We start from the raw sequence: 19,536 nt of genomic DNA on the forward strand, positions 1-19,536 counted from the left end.
AACTGCCGAAGGAATGGCATAAATTGCGCCAAAGTGACACGATTAATTCAAAATGGCTGACTTCCTGTTCGGTTTCGGCCATGTCGCCAAGAGACTTTTCTTTAAGTTGTGTACTGATACAGGTGTGTAGCGATTTTCGTGCATGTACGTCAAACCGTATTGTGGGGCTTGAGGCACAAAGTTTTCCGGGGGGCGCTGTTGAGCCGTTAGGCCACGCCCATTAATGTAAACCATTAAATATCAAATTTTTCGCCAGGCCTGACTTGCATGCAAAATTTGGTGACTTTTTGGGCACGTTTAGGGGGGCAAAAAGGCCCTCCTTTCGTCAGAAGAAAGAAAGAAAGAAAGAAAAAAGAAAAATTCCTACGGATACAATAGGGCCTTCGCACTGAAGGTGCTCGGGCCCTAATTAATTGGCATGTTTATCTGCACGTGTTTCAGATACATTTTATAAATATGTATATTTAAGATAAGAGAGATAAGATAATCCTTTATTTTCTCCCTCAGTGGGGAAACTTACTTTGTGGGCAGCAGTACACTTAGCACACACATGCAGGGGAGGGGTAAAAAAAGAGACTAAAAAGTAAAAAATTGAAAATATATATAAAATATATATAATTACAAAAATATGAGCAGTATATACAGTAGATTGAAAGAAAAGAAACAGTGCAAAAAAAAGCAGGTAGAGTGTGAGGTAGACAGGCAGATATTGCACATATGATATTGTACATCTTGTAATGTTATTGCACAAGTTATTGTCCGTTGGCTACTGAGAGCAGGCCTGGTTGTACAGTCTGATGGCAGCGGGGAGGAAGGACCTGCGATGCCTCTCAGTGGTGCATCGCGGGTGACGAAGCCGGTCACTAATGGAGCTCTCCAGGGTTCTGACAGTCTCATGAAGGGGGTGGGAGACATTGTCCATGATGGAGGACAGCTTAGCCACCATCCTCCTCTCCCCCACAGGACAGAGCCGGCTTTCCTCACCACCTTGTCCAGTCTCTTCCTCTCAGCTGCTGTGATGCTGCTGCTCCAGCAGGCCACACCATAGAAGATGCCAACGCCACCACAGAGTCGTAGAAGGTCCTCAGGAGGCCGTCCCTCACTCCAAAGGACCTCAGTCTGCGCAGCAGGTGGAGGTGGCTTTGGCCCTTCTTGTAGAGATCCTGGGTGTTAACAGTCCAGTCCAGTTTATTGTTCAGGTGAACACCCAGGTACTTGTAAGAGTCCACAATCTCTATGTCCGTTCCCTGGATGTTCAGCGGCAAAGGGGGGACTTTGCGCCACCAGCTCCTTCGTTTTCCCAGCATTAATCTGGAGGCGGTTCCGCTGGCACCAGTCCACAAATCTGTTGTTCAGTTCTCGGTACTCCGTCTCGTCTCCGTTGTTGATGAGACCGACGATGGCGGAGTCGTCCGAGAACTTCTGGAGGTGGCAGGTTGGTGTGTGGTGGGTGAAGTCGGCCATGTACACGGTGAAGAGGACGGGGGCCAGGACAGTCCCCTGTGGAGCTCCTGTGCTGCAGAGGAAGTGTTTGTGAGGAAGTCCAGGACCCATGATGTCAGCGGCTGGCAGACTCCAGCATGGTGCAGTTTGTCCCTCAGCAGTTCTGGCTGGATGGTGTTGAAGGCACTGGAGAAATCATAAAACATGATCCTCACAGAGCTTCCAGTCCGCTCCAGGTGGGCCAGGGACCTCTGCATCAGGAAGATGACGGCGTCTTCAACCCCAATGCTCGGCCGTTAGGCGAACTGCAGCGGGTCTGCAGCGGGTTATAAAATATTTTTGGAAACAAATAAATATTTCAGTCAATAAACAAAGGATTTACTGCTTATTTTACAAGGATATTGTATAATAGCCTGATAGACTTGTTGATACCCCTACAAATGATCACAAATAACAACATTATAGTTATGTTTCAAACGGTTTGCTTAATCTTTATTAGTATCACAGGTGTCAACAATACCTTTTCAGTCATTCAGCCCATTCAAAGGTTGGAAACTGTTTTTGGTTTAATTGTCTTTATGTTCCTATGACACCAGTTGCAAATACAGATAAAAAGGAAGTTATATGCTCCATGGGACTATAAACAACCTGGGAGGATGCATCAGTACATCAGTAATTGCATACGTTTCTGGGAGAATGTCCTTAAAACCAATGAGACAGAAGTGGAGTTGTTTGGCAAGCTACATCGGCTCAATATTTACAGATGGAAAATTGAAGCTGTCAAAGGAAAGATCACTATGCCTGCTGTGAAACATTAAAAATAATTATTTATGTTTTGCTGCATCTGGCTCAAAAGTGCTTGAATCTTAGCGGGGGGCAGTGAATTCCCCAACTCTATCAAGGCATCCTGTAGTTTTACATACTGTTTATTGTCAGCAACATCAGCCTTAGCCACAAGCCTCTTACAGGATAATAAGGGGAAAAAACACTAAAAACTATATCTCCGTATGAGCTGTGATCTTTATCCTTGAACACTCTCAGAAATATCTACAACATTGACATGTAACTGTATCACTGGTATTAAGTGCTGCAAAATATCAAAGCCTGGGATCTTTCTTTTCCATTTTGGTACAATCCTCTTAAGTGGAGAGGTCGGTCGGTCGGTCCATACAACAATTTTGCACGTTTACACCAGATGCCCTTTCTGACCCCCCCAGACAATTACGCAACCCTTCACACCTACAGACAATTCAGAATCATCTATTAATCAACATACATGTTTTTGGTCTGTCAGAGGACCCGGAGAGGGAACCCATGCAAGCGCGAAAGAGCATGCAAACTCCCCCCGGAGTTAAAGGGGACCTATTATGAAAAAACAAATTTTTTCTTGCTCATATATAAAGTGGTCTCCCCTCACCCTGCCAACTCAGAGAAGGAGGAAAGCAACTCAATTCTGCAGTGCCTGTCGACCCCGCGCGGAGGATCCTTCCAGTGTCATGTGACTTTTACGAGCCGTTCAGATTTGTGCATTTTTGTTACGTCACCAAAATGCAAACCACGCCTCGGTCTCCTCCGCTGCTGAAACCACGCCCACAACTAAATCCGCCGGCCAGAGCGTCCGCCATTGTTTGGAAGCGGTGGCTGTTTGAACAGCGAGGGAAAGTAGAGATTAGGTTTTGCATCGACACTTACCCTCATAAAAGGATTAGTGCCCACAGTACGGACCCGGCAACTGCACACGAGTCAGCGGTAAGTGACGTTATTTTTTTATGTTATTTATATTTGTCTACAAGTATGATCTTTGCATTGGCTAAGTATTTAGCTTAGCTCCGGTGTTACTCCGTGTTACGGAGCTCTATTAGTACCGTAATACAGTTATTTCTGTTTATGGTTTCAGATCTTCCAAGCAATGCACCTGAAGCTGTTCAACGACACCTTCAGAAGATGCACGGCCCTTCATTGAGCCAGCAATAGTGCATACATGTTATTTATATACAACTTATGTTCTTTTATTTTTTTTAACAATAAAGTTGCCATTTGTGAACCTTCTTGTAACATAAGAAATGAAATGATGAGGAATCAGAGTAACTGTGGTGTACCTGTTTAGAATTCAATTAAATCTTCCTGTGTGAATTAGTGTGAAGACGAGGTGACTAAAGGCTGATTTATGGTTCCGCGTTACACCAACGCAGAGCCTACGGCGTAGGGTACGCGTCGATTTAACGCAGAACCGCTTCATTAGCTTCATTATCATAGCCTCCCCTCCCTTCAGAATCCCTCATAGAAAAGGAGGTTAGAAGCGGTAAAACTAGAGACATGGCCCAGAGGCTGAATTTCTGATTTATGTAGAAAAAACAAGCTTTTGATTGTTTTTATGACATTCAAGGCCTGTTTAAAATATACATTAAATGCCATAATAGGTCTCCTTTAAATCAGGAAACATCTTGCTGTAAACCAACAGTGCGACTAAGCTACCGCGCTCAAGACAAGTCAGCCTTACAGTATATGACATTTCCACCAGTACCTACTTGACTTGGCTTCGCTCAATCCTACTCTGTTTTAAGCGTTTTCCACTAGGTGATAGCACCGGTTAGTACCTCCTTCTTTTCACACCTATTTGGCCAGGGCTCTGACCTGGCTGAGTCGGCTGAAAATGCAACGTCACCAGGCTGCAGGCCACTGATTGGCCAGAGAGTAATGTCTTTGATGAGTCTTGAGAGCAACTCCTTCACATCTGTCGTATTTAAAACCCGGAAACAGCTGCCGCGATATTTACTTTACCATTAAACTTTAGTACTTCGAAAAATGGCAAGCAAACCCACTCTGTGGTGCAATGAGGAGGTCCGCACATTTCCACACGCACCTCATCACTGGCATTTCGGGCCACCTTGTCAGGAAGATCCCACCCACGTTGACGTAATACTGAACTGTAATGGAAAATGACTGAGACTAAGGCGAGGTGAGGCGAGAACTGTGTGATGGAAAAGCACCATAAAGTGGTACTACAAGATGTACTGGACCAATTCGTCTCATGATAATGTTGGCATTGGCAGCATATCTACTATCTATCCCCCGTGTGGTCAGAAGTCACATGTAAGTGGGTCAACATGGCTCAAGCCTGCATGATACCATTTTCATGCTACATAATGGCACTATTTATTTATCATCAGAATGAGTTTATTCTCAGTTAAACAAAGTTTTTACTTCCTGGTGTTATAGTTGTTGATATTTTGAACTTGTTGACTATGCAGTATGGGGGGACCTTATTTCTGTTTCACTATTGTAGGCATTAAATAAACATAGCTTATTAGAGGCATGTGGAAAAAAGTACAACCTCTTTTATTGCATTGGTCATCAGCTATCTATTAGGACATACTCAAAAACAAGTACTTACCAGATCCTAAGACTGGGCAGATACATCCTCATAATTATAGACATTATTATTTAAAGACAAAAAAAAGTATAAGTTTATAAGAAATATGTGATAGTCCAAGTTTTATCAAACGGCTTCCAATAGCTGCCAAATGCTGCTATTAAATGGCTCTTTATCAAGTGATGTTCTTCTTTTGCAATGGGGGCATCAACCACAAATTTGAGCTATGAGAGTATCTTTTTGTTTTGGAAGCCACATTTTATGAATCATAACCAAGGCATACCCAAACCTTAAGAAATTATGTTTTGATAACTAAACAACTATGAAACAGCGTTGCTATAGGTGGAGTAAAAGTAAATGCCTCAAAAGTTAAATAAACGTGAAAAATTTCTGGTATTTTTCCAGTTCCTGCTGTGACATTCCTAAAGCCACCATCTTTCTTGTTTTTCATCTCCAAAGACAGCTGGGTTAAGCATCGCAATTCATCCTATAATTATGTTTTGGCCTAGATTACTGTTGTAATTGACCTACATGGAGCTCATGCGGTGTTGTCAGTGTTTAATAAGAGATTGCATATCTTGGCTCTATGAAGACATGATCATGTCTTCATCAGCTCCATTCTCGAGTGTGCTTAGGAGAAAGAATGCTATTTTTTGATTCATTTCTTTTATCCCCTCTATATATATACTCTGTGATGGTGAAAAATGTATCTCTCTCCTCATTCAAATTTAGTGAGGACCAGGAGGACAGAGGATTGAAAAGACATTAGGGTAGAACAAGGTTGGACGAAAGATAAGGCACATCTTTACAACAGAAAGAAACACAGGTATCGACTACTTGAAGGAATTATTTTTAATCATTAAGACCATAAACCTTTTAAACCAATTATAACCACTTAAACCATAAAACAAAAGACAATGACAAAACGCTCGTTGGCCATTTGATGCCATACTGTGTTGCTTTGAGCTTCTTTACTTACCTTGTTCCATTGTTTTCCAATTATTTTTTTCCCTTTTGTATTCTCCAATGGATTGTCTGCAACTTCTGTGATTAATACTGAATACATCTGGCAATATTTCACTCTATCGATGTTATTCCTGACTGACTGCCTCTACCAAGTGGACAGAAAGCAGCATTACATGTAGATGAACCAAAAATGTTTGAACAACACAACACTTCTTTAGTGTTGGAGGGGGCTGTGGAAGGATTTCATTAGGACAGCATCTTGAGTATGGTCAAATTAATAAATGGAAAGCTGGTCTTTCCATTTGGAAATATTTCTTTGAAGACTTTGAAGCCTGCAGATCTGTAAAAAAAAACACAAAAAAGCTAAATACATATTAAGAAAACCCTATTAAACAGATGAAAAACAGAACATTCATGTGGTCAAAGATACGGTTTGTGTAGAAACCCCTGTTTGGAGTTGCTGACAAGAGTACACACATCAATTAATGTGAAGGTAGTTACATGCATATTTGATATGCTGTTTAAAGCTCATATTTACAGAAATATTATGTGGTTCGGCTTCCTCCCACTGTCCAGAAAGTTTTGTTAGGTTTTTTTATTCTAGGTAGCCTGTGAGTGTACTTTTGTTTGTCTATATGGCCCTGCAAGGGACTGGCGACCTCTTCAGGGTGTAGCCCTTCCTTTTGCATATTTGTACTGGGATAGGCTCCATCAATAAGTGGGTTTTAGAAAATAGATGTATAAATAAGCTGCTGCTATTCATGCAGTGAGTATTATTACAAAAGTAGCCTTTTTATTAAATCTGATTCTTAAAGTTTGGAAAAATAAATAAAAGACTAAAGACACCTAAAGACTGTGGAAGTTCACTAAAGATTTCCTCATAAAAGCTCCGTAACTCAGCTCTAAGTGCTGAGCTCTAAGAGCTCTAAGATCATGTTGTGTGTCAGGCCTACTCAAGTGATTCATTTTCGTGAAGTCTGTAACCCCATGAACCAGCTGTCACTGGGAAAGTTCTGGGGTACGCCTCGGACATGTGGTCAGTGCATTACAGGGCCCAGTCTCAATTTCCTTCTTCAGATTCCACAAACAAGAGTACCAGCACGAATTCACATGCAGCATCTGATGGTTTCCCTCGTGTTCCTTCAGGTAGCTGCATAACAATCCTCTACCCCAGATTCAAACCTACATTCACAGCTTCTTACATCCGTCATTTGTATTCTATTGCAATAAATGTTCCAGTGACTCACTGTATGAACTTGCATATGAAGACCCATATGTAATGTAACTTTAACCAGTTTATGCAAAGCATTTTTTCTTAGCTCCTTTTCTTTCTATTTCTTTTTAAATTATTTTATGTGCTTATGTATTTATTTTTTGGGCTCTAGTGGCCCTTTATTGAAGATGCAGACTGGAAAGGGGTAGAGAGAGAGAACGGGGAAGACACGCAGCAAAGGTGCGCAGGCTGGGATTCGAACCTGCGACCGCTGCAGGAGGACTGTAGCCTCAGTATATGAGCCGCTGCTTAACCCACTGCGCCACCGAGCGGCCCTATTTATTTATTTATTTTGACACAAGGAAGAAGTTTAGAGGTTAAAACGTGTGTTTTTGTATTCTGCGGATTGTTGTAATTTATAACTGAGTGCCAAAATAATTTTGGAAGCAGGAGATATAAAATTTCAGTCGACAATTGAAAAAGTGAACTCATTCAAAAGTGTTATACTGAGAATGAAAAGAGAACTCTTTATAAAAATGTTCAACGTGAACTTTTGTCATTACAGCTTGTTTATAGTCTGAGACAAAGCAATTCATAGTATATATTTTTAATTATTCAAGATGTGAAAAAATATCATTATAATTCAAGAAATGATCAAACTGACATACGATTAAATAAGCTTTATCCATGCGTTATGCATGATGATTGGTTCCCTCAGTGAACAGCAAGATGGATTTGTCTCATGATTATTCTTTTGAAGAAAAAATGATTTATGATCCTCAGCCCAAACCCGTTATCAGGCTGAAGAACTATTTTCTCATTATTAAATATTCTCCTCTTAATTTTGAGGTCCACTGAAATTTAAAGTCAAAGAGTAAAAATCTGGCCCCTTATACCCCTTTAGTTGGCATTGATCTGGCCCTGGACTGGCTCCAAAGATCTCCACCTGGACTTGGTTCTGTGCCCTTTATTAACTCCCCTCCTGTCCTTTTATGAACCTATTTCAGGCCTTCACATACTGCAAGTTTTGAATATTGTGTGATCTTAGTTACTTTTGTTATTTATTCTTTATAATACGTTTGTGAGATTAAACACACTTCTGAACCAGTTAAGATGTGCAGTGTTTTCAAATTGAATAAACAAGTCATTGTAATGTTCAAATTAAATGTATTTCATTATATTCCTTTTTTTTTCAATTATTATCGTATGCTTCAGCTGTTCAATAAGCCTCTTTTCATTCTAGTTTTTTATTTCATAATACACCAGACTGAAGTTACAGACTGCAGGTAGGACAGTCAAGCAAAGTTTAACTCGTAAAGTATGTGCTGACAGCAAATTCCTCTCCTCTTTCACTTGTAGAGCGCAACATTATTTATTTATTAATTTATTATATACATATTGTGTAAAATTAACATATGTAATTCAAACAGTGCCTTGTTCGATCCCTCAGATTTAGGTAAGAATAAGATATTTGATTTATTTTGGAGTTGTGATTAAAGAAAAGTCAATTTAATGCCTATCCTTAGGTTTAATTTCAACATGTGATTGTTGGTGTATTTTTATTATGTAACTAAATACAGGTCATTTATTTCAATTACATATTTCTGCAATGAAACTTCAAACAAAAGCTTAAGCTGTGTGAATCATCATCATCCATTCCATGGAAACAATGTTTTGGGTTGCATGTGTAGTAAACAAGGCAAAAAAAAACAAGCATTTGCAACTCTGTAAAAGGGTCAACCCACAACTACTCCAGCAAACCGTCAGTGTCGCTCCACCTTTTCCCTGACGCATCAAAGCAGTACCTGTTTCGTTGTCCTTTCAAAGCTGCTTTCAAACATCAGGAAAAGCAGCAGTGCCGGACTGTCACACACCCTCCTGATTTCCTCTCAAGGTAATTAGCAGCAGCTCTGTCCTTAGGTGAGAATATGTCAGACAGTTCTTTGTTTTGGTGGGGGGTTCTTTTCTAATGTTTTTAATTTAATTTGAGCAACTCTTAAAGAACCATTTCCCCAACAGGGAAGACTTTAAAGTTAAAGTCTGGACTCCTGTAATGTTGCCCAAATTAATATTTTTAAATGAGCTAATACGCTAAGTAATACCCCTGGTACATAATACCTCCATATTATAGCTTGATGTTCTTCTTTTGAAGTCATGTCAACTGATTAGTGACTACTTAATCAATTTATTTAACAATCATTTTAAACAGTTATAAGGACTGGATAAAAAATAGACATCTGTATGTGTTCTGTTAGTGTTCCTGTGTGTTACTTTCAAAGACCCAACTGTAGGCCATATATGAGGCAGATATTGAATGAGAGTTGCATTTCATAACATCAGTTGGACTTGTGAAACACAACACGATTACAGAAGTATGGATTATCATGGACGAGGTAGACAGGTTCATCAACAGCTGCCACTTCTCTTTTCCACAGTGTTGTTTATATCCCTCTGTCTTGTAGATAAGCAATAATCATGTCCCTATGGATACTGAAATTACGGTAATTTATTTTTGATTTTCCTTATTTTAATCGACAAAAACATCTTCACTGCCAAGTTTTTTTGTTTTTTTTTTACTTTATATGAAAATTGAGGAACCTTGAAAATTAAGACTGAGTTGAAATTCATCCCACAAAATTTAAGAGATGGAACTGAGTAAATTGTCTTATTCCTTAAACAGTTCAGTATGTTATTCCATTATTTTTATTCTCTTCTTTTGCTCAAAAAGCAACTTTTTTTAGTCCATTTTTAGCCGTTTTGGACAATGTTCATTGTGTGTCTAAAATGGCACTGAATTTGATTGGATTCCACCAGATACAGTAACTCTATGTATCGTGTGTACGCAGCTCCACAACTAACATATTTCCTGATGATTCAGTGGAAACTCTGACAGTGGAGCTTTTGTTGTTTTTTGCAGGTAAAGCGCAGAATGACTGGCAGCATTTAAAACAATCGCTTTCCTTGTACATGCACCAATTCCAGAGGTGGAGTGTTGTTAATACTTACTCATAGGCACAACCCTGCACAACGTTGAACTTTTCCCTCTCATTAGTATTTCTTTATAAGACTTCTGTAAAAAAGAAAAAAAATGTTGGTGCATTAATCTTTTCAGTGTTTGCATACATGTTTGGTAACACATTCCTTTATCACTGGGAGTGTTATGGGAATAGCAACCTTATCATTAATCAGCATAAGATTTGAAGTAGCTAACTGGTATTATTTGTTTACCAGTACATTTGACATTCTCCTTCCCAGCAATGAACAAACAGAATGCCACCAAACCTGTCTGATTGCATGGGTGAAGGGTGTTGCTTGTTGAGATGGCCATGCATCAGGTCAAAATGTTCCAACCTGAGAAACACTTCAGAGACACGAGCAAAGAGTTTCCAGTCTGCACTCCAGCCAACTCCGTGTCTTCTCACCGCCATCTGACATGTTTGGTTTTGCAGGAAATCTCAACTCTGCTTCATGAGAGACATGTTCTATCTCACAGCCTTCATTTCTTTTTTGTCCTGCTCATTTCGACAGATAAAATGGAAAAAGGTCAGGGACCTCCTCTAGAAGTTTCCGCACCCCCATACCCTGGCCCCTCGCTTAACCAGGCTCCTTTCACGGCCCAGCCGGCTGCCCAGCCTTACCCTCAACCTGGTAGGGGATCAGAGGTTGTCAGTTGTAGCATTTTACCTGCATAATAACTCACTTTTCCTGTAATGCCAGTGCAATTCCTTTGGGTTGTTGTTGTCCTTTCATGCAGTTCCCGCACCCACATACCCTGGCCCCTCGCTTAACCACGCTCCTTTTACGGCACAGCCGGCTGCCCAGCCGTACCCTCAACCTGGTAGGGATCAGATGTTGTCAGTTGTAGCATTTTACCTGCATAATAACTCACTTTTCCTGTAATGCCAGTGCAATTCCTTTGGGCACAGCCTTCATTTCTTTTTTGTCCTGCTCATTTCGACAGATAAAATGGAAAAAGGTCAGGGACCTCCTCTAGAAGTTTCCGCACCCCCATACCCTGGCCCCTCGCTAAACCAGGCTCCTTTCACGGCCCAGCCGGCTGCCCAGCCTTACCCTCAACCTGGTAGGGGATCAGAGGTTGTCAGTTGTAGCATTTTACCTGCATAATAACTCACTTTTCCTGTAATGCCAGTGCAATTCCTTTGGGTTGTTCTTGTCCTTTCATGCAGTTCCCGCACCCACATACCCTGGCCCCTCGCTTAACCACGCTCCTTTTACGGCCCAGCCGGCTGCCCAGCCGTACCCTCAACCTGGTAGGGGATCAGATACTCTCAGTTGTAGCATTTTACTTGCATAATAACTCACTTTTCCTGTAATGCCAGTGCAATTCCTTTGGGTTGTTCTTGTCCCTTCATGCAGTTCCCGCACCACCATACCCTGGCCCCCCACTTAACCAGGCTCCTGTCATGGCCCAGCCAGCTGTCCAGCCCTTCCCTCAAGCTGGTAGGGGATCAGATACTCTCAGTTGTGGCATTTTATTTGCATAATAACTCGCTTTTCCTGTAATGCCAGTGTAGTTCTTTGGGTTATTCTTGTCCTTCATCCAGGTGAGAAAAAGTTTCAATCTCTTTGTGTTTCATGCTAATCGTTTCAAGTTAAATATTTCTTTCTCATGTTCAGGGCAACAAATATTTTACGCCCCGCAGCAAACTCAGATTGTGCAATCAGGTGACTTTTTTTCTTTTACCTTCTCTCATAAGTTTAAATACATTTTAATTTTCAAAATGTAACAAGGCTTCTGTCTTCGTGGTGAGGAAATATGGGTCTTATTAAGCAGTAAAGTTTAATTGTGTTGAGTTCTCAGTGAATCGTGTGGTGGTTGTGCAACAGCGGCCGACTGACGCTCCTGGACAGATGTTATGTCCCCACTGCCAAAATACTGTTGTGACCACAACTAAGTACAGAAATGGTTTGGTCGTCTGGCTGATCTGTGGCCTTCTAGCAGTATTTGGGTGAGTAGAAACTAAAACACAAACATATTTGCACATTGTATGTCCAACTGATTGACTCTTATTGTTAAGTGTACCGATGATACGGATGTCATGGATAACTACTCCACTTCATACAATAGCTACAGCTTTTGCTAGTTAACTGTTCAGCTCGGCCCTTTTGTAATATATTATGGTTTGACTGATCTTTAGCGGTTGCTGGTCTGGTTGAAATGATTTTTGTGACAATCCCCACCAAGTGTTCCCATAAATAGTCTCCCTCCAAAGGAAACTCAGCAAGGGTTCCAAAATGAAAATAATGCTGGAACTTGCCTTAAATTCAAAACATGACCATGTCTTCTGGATGACAGTTATGCTTTGACTTTCTATTGGTAAATGCTCCTTTTATTAGCATTTTGCAAGATCCAGATGTCATATAAGCCGTTATTTCTATGACAAAGTACAATTCAATTTTTTCAATTCAATTTTATTTATATAGCGTCTAATACAACAGAGTTGTCTCTAGGCGCTTTCCAGAGACCCATACCAAGAACATGACCCCCGAGCAGTTATTACATAAACAATGGCAGGTAAAAACTCCCCTAGTGGGAGAAAAACCTTAAGCCAAACAGTGGCAAGGAAAAACTCCCCTTTAGGAGGGAAGAAACCTTGAGCAGGACCAGGCTCGTAAGGGGGGACCCTCCTGCCGAGGGCCAGACTGGTGGGTCAGGGACGGCAACAGCACAGCAGGCAGGTGGAAGCAGCAACGGGATGACCAGGGGTGGGGACCGCAGGCCAGCACGCAGCTCCCGAAGCTCCGGCCCAATCATCAAGTCCCAGGTTGGGGTGCAGGGTCGGGGAAAGGTTGAAAAGGGGCAAGGCCAGGGAGAGGAGTCTTGAGGGACGAACCTTCTCCCCCGCCCAAAAGGGGCCGTTACCCTGCCCCCCTCACTCCCACACTGCAGGTTCCGGGTCCGGCAAAGGATGCTGCAACATGGACAAAAGAGAGAAAAGGGAGGAGAAGGGGGGGCCAGCACAAGAAACTACAGGAGCGACTCTGACACACTAAAGTTTACACTACCTAAAGATTTACCAACACCAGCTAGAGGTTTACTAAACACTAACTATAGGCTTTACTAAACAGAAATGTTTTAAGTTTAGTTTTAAAGGTGGAGGTGGTGTCAGCCTCCTTAACCCAGATTGGAAGTTGGTTCCATAGTAGTGGTGCCTGATAGCAGAACGCCCGCCCTCCAAATCTACATTTGGATACTCTAGGAACTACGAGTAAACCTGCACTCTGAGAACGGAGAGCTCTGACAGGAACATAAGGCACTATCAGGTCTTGCAAATAATGCGGAGCTAAGCCGTTTTGGGCTTTATACGCAATTATAAAGCAAAAGTCAGAAGTAAAGTAAAATAATTTCTTTCATTTAAGTTTTATGAAATGCCATGAAACTGTATGAAATTACCACAACAAAATATCCTTCTACTTGAAAACTTACACTAAAGGAACTTAAATGAGTCTTCTCATGCAACAAGAGGACATACATGCTGCTATTCCGTTGTTTTTTTTTACAAGTTTACACAATTTCCTGAAGTCTCAATAAAATGTTCGGGACATGTTTTGATCAAAGTAACATCCAACACAACAGCTCTGCTTTCAACCATGTATTTATACTTCTGTTCATAGCTGGTGGTTTCTGGTGCTGGAAGTTCTCGCCTAATGTAACCAGCTAATTTATTAAAGTTAACTGTAGTGCACACTGGCTGAATTTGCTGTTACTATAATAGCAAAGCAACAAAAGCAAAAGAGATTGAACTTCTTACTTACTAAGTTACATCTTCAGTCAACATTTGTATGTGGGGCACAACAGAGATAGAATTTCAATTTGATTTTCAATAAAATTTTATTCATAAAGCATGGCTGCAAGCAAATGCAGTGCCATCAGAATTAAAATTGGGCAGAGATAAAGATAGAAAAGATTGATTTTTCTTTTGTGTGTGTGTGTGTGTGTGTGTGTGTGTGTGTGTGTGTGTGTGTGTGTGTGTGTGTGTGTGTGTGTGTGTGTGTGTGTGTGTGTGTGTGTGTGTGTGTTCCTTTTAAGTCATGGTTCTTTATTTTTATGATCAGGAGAATACTCTGTACCCCTCTAAAGGTTGCTACCTAAAACGCCACCGGCCACAGCTCTATGAATATTGTGTCTAAATGTTAACACACTTTTATTTTTCTTTAACTTCAATGAACGACTTCTAAGGTGAAGCATGTATTCATAGTGGGCCTACTAATGAAGTTTTATCCGTTACGTGTTGGTGTATGCATGATAAGTTAATATTCTGTCACTATTCTGATGCTCCATATCAGGTTCTGGCCATGCTGTTTGATCCCCTTCTGCGTGGATTCTTGCAAGGATGTGGCGCATTATTGCCCCGTTTGTAACAACGTCCTCCACGTCTACGAACGCAGGTGAATGATCAAGTGTTGAATCCTGCACTCAGCTGTACGCATTATTCTATTCTGTACATATGTGTTTCTAAACATGATTTTTTTTTATGTCTTTCATCGGATAGTCAATGGGGTAATCTAGCTGTGAAAATGAAAGCATTAAAATGTGAGAAAATGGTTTTATGAAGTTTTGTTTTGTCAGCCTAAGTGATGTAACATTATAACACATATCTATCAGGAATAAAGAATGTACAAGCAGCTATCATAATTATTGAAACTCATATATTTTTCATAAAATAATTTGGGGAAATATGTCCAAGAATGGCAAACTTATACTTTTTTTTATCCTGACATCATTATAAAGCCTCACCTGACAATTTATTGAATGTTTTGTTTTTTGTTATGAACTCTATTTATTTCTTCTTTTTTCTCATTAGTGACTTGCCTAACTATGGTTTTATTTAATTTTTAAGTCAATTGAATCATTTTATGAGACTATCAGAAGAAAGTGTGACATTTTTACAAGCTAAAGGATTGCAATCATTTATTATTTTTGTTTGTTTTATATTTTGATTGCTATCAGAATGTAATTTGCTTTAAAAATGCTGATTCCTGTTTCTTTATGTAGCATTTACCTCCATTAATTTAAGACTTCATTGATTCTCATACTGTCAATACTGTCACTGTGAGAGAGGTTACGATGAAAAAAACCAGCTCTCGAGGTTTGGTTTAGCTCACTGGATACAAAGATTTGATGTCATACATTTTGGCAGTTTTCTCGTTCCTACAGTGTATAAACAAACAAATAAAAAAGAAAAAACAGTGTCCACAGGAAGACAATGTTCCTCTCTTCTACAAAACACTGCTTCTTAACTATCTGAATGAGCCTGTTTTGCTTGTTTGTTTGTTTAATGTGTGTTCAATATCTGCATCTTAATGATGCTTATGGTAGCTAGAGTAGCAACCAGGGATTCTTTATAAGTCACCAGGTAAGTCTTCAGATGTTAGAACCATGCTTATCAGGTAACCTGGCATACCTAAAAACGTGGCTGCTTTTCCCACATGTGTGTTTAACCTTGGAGTCCCTGGCAGGCAGGCAGGCCACCACAAACCATGTCAGCACTATTTGATGTAGCCACTGCTCTGAGTGTCAGCACGGTTACGGTACGGAACCAAAATCTCAAAATCTCACATGGACCCTTTAGGATCTCCAGCAAATCTTCAATGTCCATGGACCAATTCATGCTATTTTTTATTTCTTTGTTTGTTAATGCAGTGGTCTACTGTCCACTAATATCAATTTATTGCATGTGATTTGTTGCAAAAATCTGATTTAAAAATCACAATAAGTCTCACATTCTCAATGTTTTGATTGAGCTAAGTTAAAACGACTTCAAACGTGATTAAGAGAAAATACACACACTGTACAAAACAAAAGTGACAGATAGCTAACTCTGGAACTGCGATTTCACTGATAACAGCATTGCCTTGGTTGACAGGAACCACAGCAACACCTGCAGGGATTAGAGCAAAATTTATTTAGAAATGTTTCAGTGGCATTCTATCTGTAGTTTTAACTATGTATTATTTTTAGTTTTATAACAGCATCGCCTTGGATTGGTAGCAGTTACTTGAATAAATATGTAATCACATCACATGCCCAAGAGAGATCAGATCTGAGCACTTTGCAGGTAAAAACACTTTACAAAAACAACTGCCTTGTTATTTGAAAGTGAAGTGAATGCTTTGAAAGGACGAGAAAGATCTTCACACATAGCCCATAAATGAATATAAAGTTATTTACAACGGCATGCATCACACTCTTAGATTGTTGAATTGTTGACAGGAACCACAGCAACGCCTGCAGGGATTAGAGCAAGCGTTATTTAGAAATGTTTCAGTGGCATTCTATTTGTAGTTTTAACTCTATTGTTTTTAGATTTATAACAGCATCGCCTTGGATTGGTAGCAGTTACTTGAATAAATATGTAATCACATCACATGCCCAAGAGAGATCAGATCTGAGCACTTTGCAGGTAAAAACACTTTACAAAAACAACTGCCTTGTTATTTGCAAGTGAAGTGAATGCTTGAAAGGACAAGAAAGATCTTCACACATATCAGCCCATAAATGAATATCAAGTTATTTGTGTACAATTCTTAAAAAAAAAAGGTGGGAAAATTTAAAAGATGGAAATACATTTAGAATCCAATGTTTTGCGAATCTTCTAAATCACCCACCCTGCTATGATAGGGAATAGAAAACAAAAAAAAAAAAAAAATAATAATAATAAAAAACAACATAAAACCTGCACAAAGTGTATAGAAAACAGGAGAACATGATAGGATCATTTTGAACTTGATGGCAGCAACCAGTGGTGGACAGTAACGGAGTAAATTTACTTGAGTACTGTACTTAAGTACATATCCAGAGGATTTGTACTTTATTTGAGTATTAGATTTCTTTGGTACTTATTACTCTTACTTGAATACATTTCCAAGACAAATATTTTTACTTTTACTCGAGTAAATTTCTAGGAAGGCTGAAAAGTACTCGTTACTTTCAGGTCTGCTCTTTTTTCTTCTTCCCTAAAATCCTATTGGACACAAGCTGTTTTTGTCAAAGGAGGAGACCTATCACAGTGCACGCTCTCCACTGGGATGTACGTGAAGCGGAAATACGTCAAGCCTCCTCAAAACGATAGCGCCAAAGTAGCCTGCGTTTGTCAAGACAGAGCTGCAACAAGTCAAGACAGAGCCGCAACAATGGCTACGCCTGCGTCAGGAGAAGAAAGACAATCCGCTGAGTCGTCTGAGTCTGATAATGAGCCGGACTCAGAGCAGGGACTTTCACAAAATCCTTGGCCGTATCTTAACTCAATGTTTGAGTTCGACCGAGTAAAAAACGAGGGCACAGACAAACCACAGACATTTATTTTCAAATGTTTATTGTGTCTGTCCTTAAATTAATTTAGAAAAAATATAGTAATTTACTGATGTGGAAAATAAGAAATGTACTCTTACTCTTACTCTTACTCTTACTTTTACTTAAAGTAAATTTAAAAGCATTTACTTTTGGAAGTACCTTTAAAAGCAAGTACTTTTCTACTCTTACTCGAGTAATATTTTGACTGAGCTACTTTTACTTGTAACGGAGTAAATTTTGACCAGTAGTATTTGTACTCTTACTCAAGTACTGGGGTCGAGTACTCTGTCCACCTCTGGCAGCAACACATCTCAAAAAAGTTGGGTCAGGATGATATTTATTACAATGGAGAACTCGTAGGTCCAGGAACTGAGGAAACCAGCTGCTGAAGCTTGGGGTTAGTATTGTTGGTGCATTCTGGTCTGCTTAGGGAGTTAAGCTGCTCAACAGTCCTGGGAGTTGGTCGAGGTTTTTGTTTTATGACCTTTCACCAATAGGTGACAAAGTTGGGAATGAAGGCAGGCCAATCCAACTTCTATTCCACAGCCTGTAAGCCCCTTTTACCAACAAAGATGGGGTCTTTTGACTCAAGTAGCGATAAATACCATGATGATCCATCTCTTCTGCATGAGGAATATATAGAAACCAGGGATGTAGCATCCGTGGTTTCAAAGGATTTTTAAGTATGTTTTGGCCCGGAGAAGATGGTGATATGTGGATCATGTTCACGTATGGCATTTTCCTTGCATGATAGAGCGTTAACCTGCTTTTGTGGAGGACATGGTCAATTGTGGTCACATAGTGATTTCCAGAAGTCCGTAAAGAGATTTTTATTACACAGTCATGTTAAAATTGAGAGAGACTGCCTCTCTGAGATGGCTGTTTTAATAGTCTATTTTGCCATGGTTGCCAGTGAATGTAATTTGTTGCGAGATGTAATTTGATATAGTACCACTAACTTTTCCAGCCAACTTTTACCTTATTCCATTTTTTTTAGATGTGTTGTTGCCACTGAATTCAAAATAATCTAATATTTTTCATAAAAAATATCATGTATATTATATAAAAATTAATATAATATATATTACATCATATATTCGATCATATATGATGTATTGTTAATATAATATAATTATGTTTTGGATAGTTCTGGCATTTTTAGAGCTGGGGTTCAGGCTCAGATTCACTTATAGACCGGAGCAGAAGTGTTGGGGATAATTTGGAGGCTTTTGCATTAATGTTAAAGGAGAAAGAGATTTTAATGAACCTGAGTGAGTCAATTGACAAGGTTGTAAAAAAAACCAACTCCTTATTAGCTTGTGAGACCACAAAGGATACATCTTATTATAATTATATACTGGCTTTGTTGTACTCTTTTCATGATTTGGTGGATCTGTTGGATTATGTTCACTGCTTTAGAGTCCAACCAATGTGGTTGTGCTGAATTTGATAATAACGGCATGCATCACACTCTTACATTGTTGAATTGTTGACAGGAACCACAGCAACGCCTGCAGGGATTAGAGCAAGCGTTATTTAGAAATGTTTCAGTGGCATTCTATTTGTAGTTTTAACTCTGTATTATTTTTAGTTTTATATTAATTGAATGAATTAAATGTTGATGGGATTGGCATGGGATTTTATAATAGGAACTGTTGCAAATGCCCAACCTTATTTTTTTAAGTCCTTCACTGCATCTGACAAAAATGACAATGTTCTTATCACTTGCTCCAGGCATCAAAGACAACCGACACAAAGTTCAAAGGGTTTTCTAAAGAACCAGATCCAAACACAATATTGAATGGATATTACTCTCTGCTGAGAGTTTTAATTAAGAGCATTAATTACAGATCACAAACCTTCTCAGGACGATGTCTGACGTCTGCATTTGTTGGCTGTTTTGTCAGGTTGCGTGTTGATCGCTTTGATGAAGACAAAAGAAGAATGTGATAGAAAACCACAAGACAGAGAAGTGATTACTAAGTGATGACATCAGTGGTAATCCGGTTAATCCAGTGGTCCTATGTGGTCACTCTAAAAGGACCGTGTTAAGTATGGTCCATCCCATAATCCCACCCAGACACACACTCACAGGGCAGAAGCACTTCTCAAAGGAGGCATTCATTCATGGTGGCGTGCTAAATAATGTCTGTTTCTATTTATTAAAACATCTTATTGAATGATTCAGTTCTGTTTTGGTGGAGATTTTTCCTCAGCAGCAGTTTG

At 39.7% G+C, this 19,536-nt stretch overlaps 1 protein-coding gene across 3 annotated transcripts; it reads left to right on the forward strand.

Annotated features, from left to right (window-relative positions):
* Window positions 1-8,793: 8,793 nt before the first annotated feature.
* On the forward strand, window positions 8,794-15,240 carry LOC133443280 (lipopolysaccharide-induced tumor necrosis factor-alpha factor homolog). 3 transcript variants are annotated; one of them, XM_061720671.1, is made up of 9 exons: window positions 8,794-8,889; window positions 10,524-10,643; window positions 10,750-10,833; window positions 10,957-11,076; window positions 11,183-11,266; window positions 11,373-11,456; window positions 11,634-11,681; window positions 11,818-11,965; window positions 14,304-15,240. In XM_061720671.1, the coding sequence occupies exons 2-9, from the start codon at window positions 10,529-10,531 to the stop codon at window positions 14,407-14,409; spliced, it is 789 nt and encodes a 262-aa protein (XP_061576655.1). In that variant the 5' UTR covers window positions 8,794-8,889; window positions 10,524-10,528; the 3' UTR covers window positions 14,410-15,240. The 3 variants fall into 3 exon arrangements, with proteins under 3 accessions (XP_061576655.1, XP_061576657.1, XP_061576656.1); XM_061720672.1 differs by having other exon boundaries at window positions 8,815-8,915; XM_061720673.1 differs by lacking the exon at window positions 11,183-11,266.
* Window positions 15,241-19,536: the final 4,296 nt, after the last annotated feature.

Source organism: Cololabis saira, chromosome 1 (genome assembly GCF_033807715.1).
Source record: "Cololabis saira isolate AMF1-May2022 chromosome 1, fColSai1.1, whole genome shotgun sequence".
Taxonomy (NCBI): Eukaryota; Metazoa; Chordata; class Actinopteri; order Beloniformes; family Belonidae; genus Cololabis; species Cololabis saira.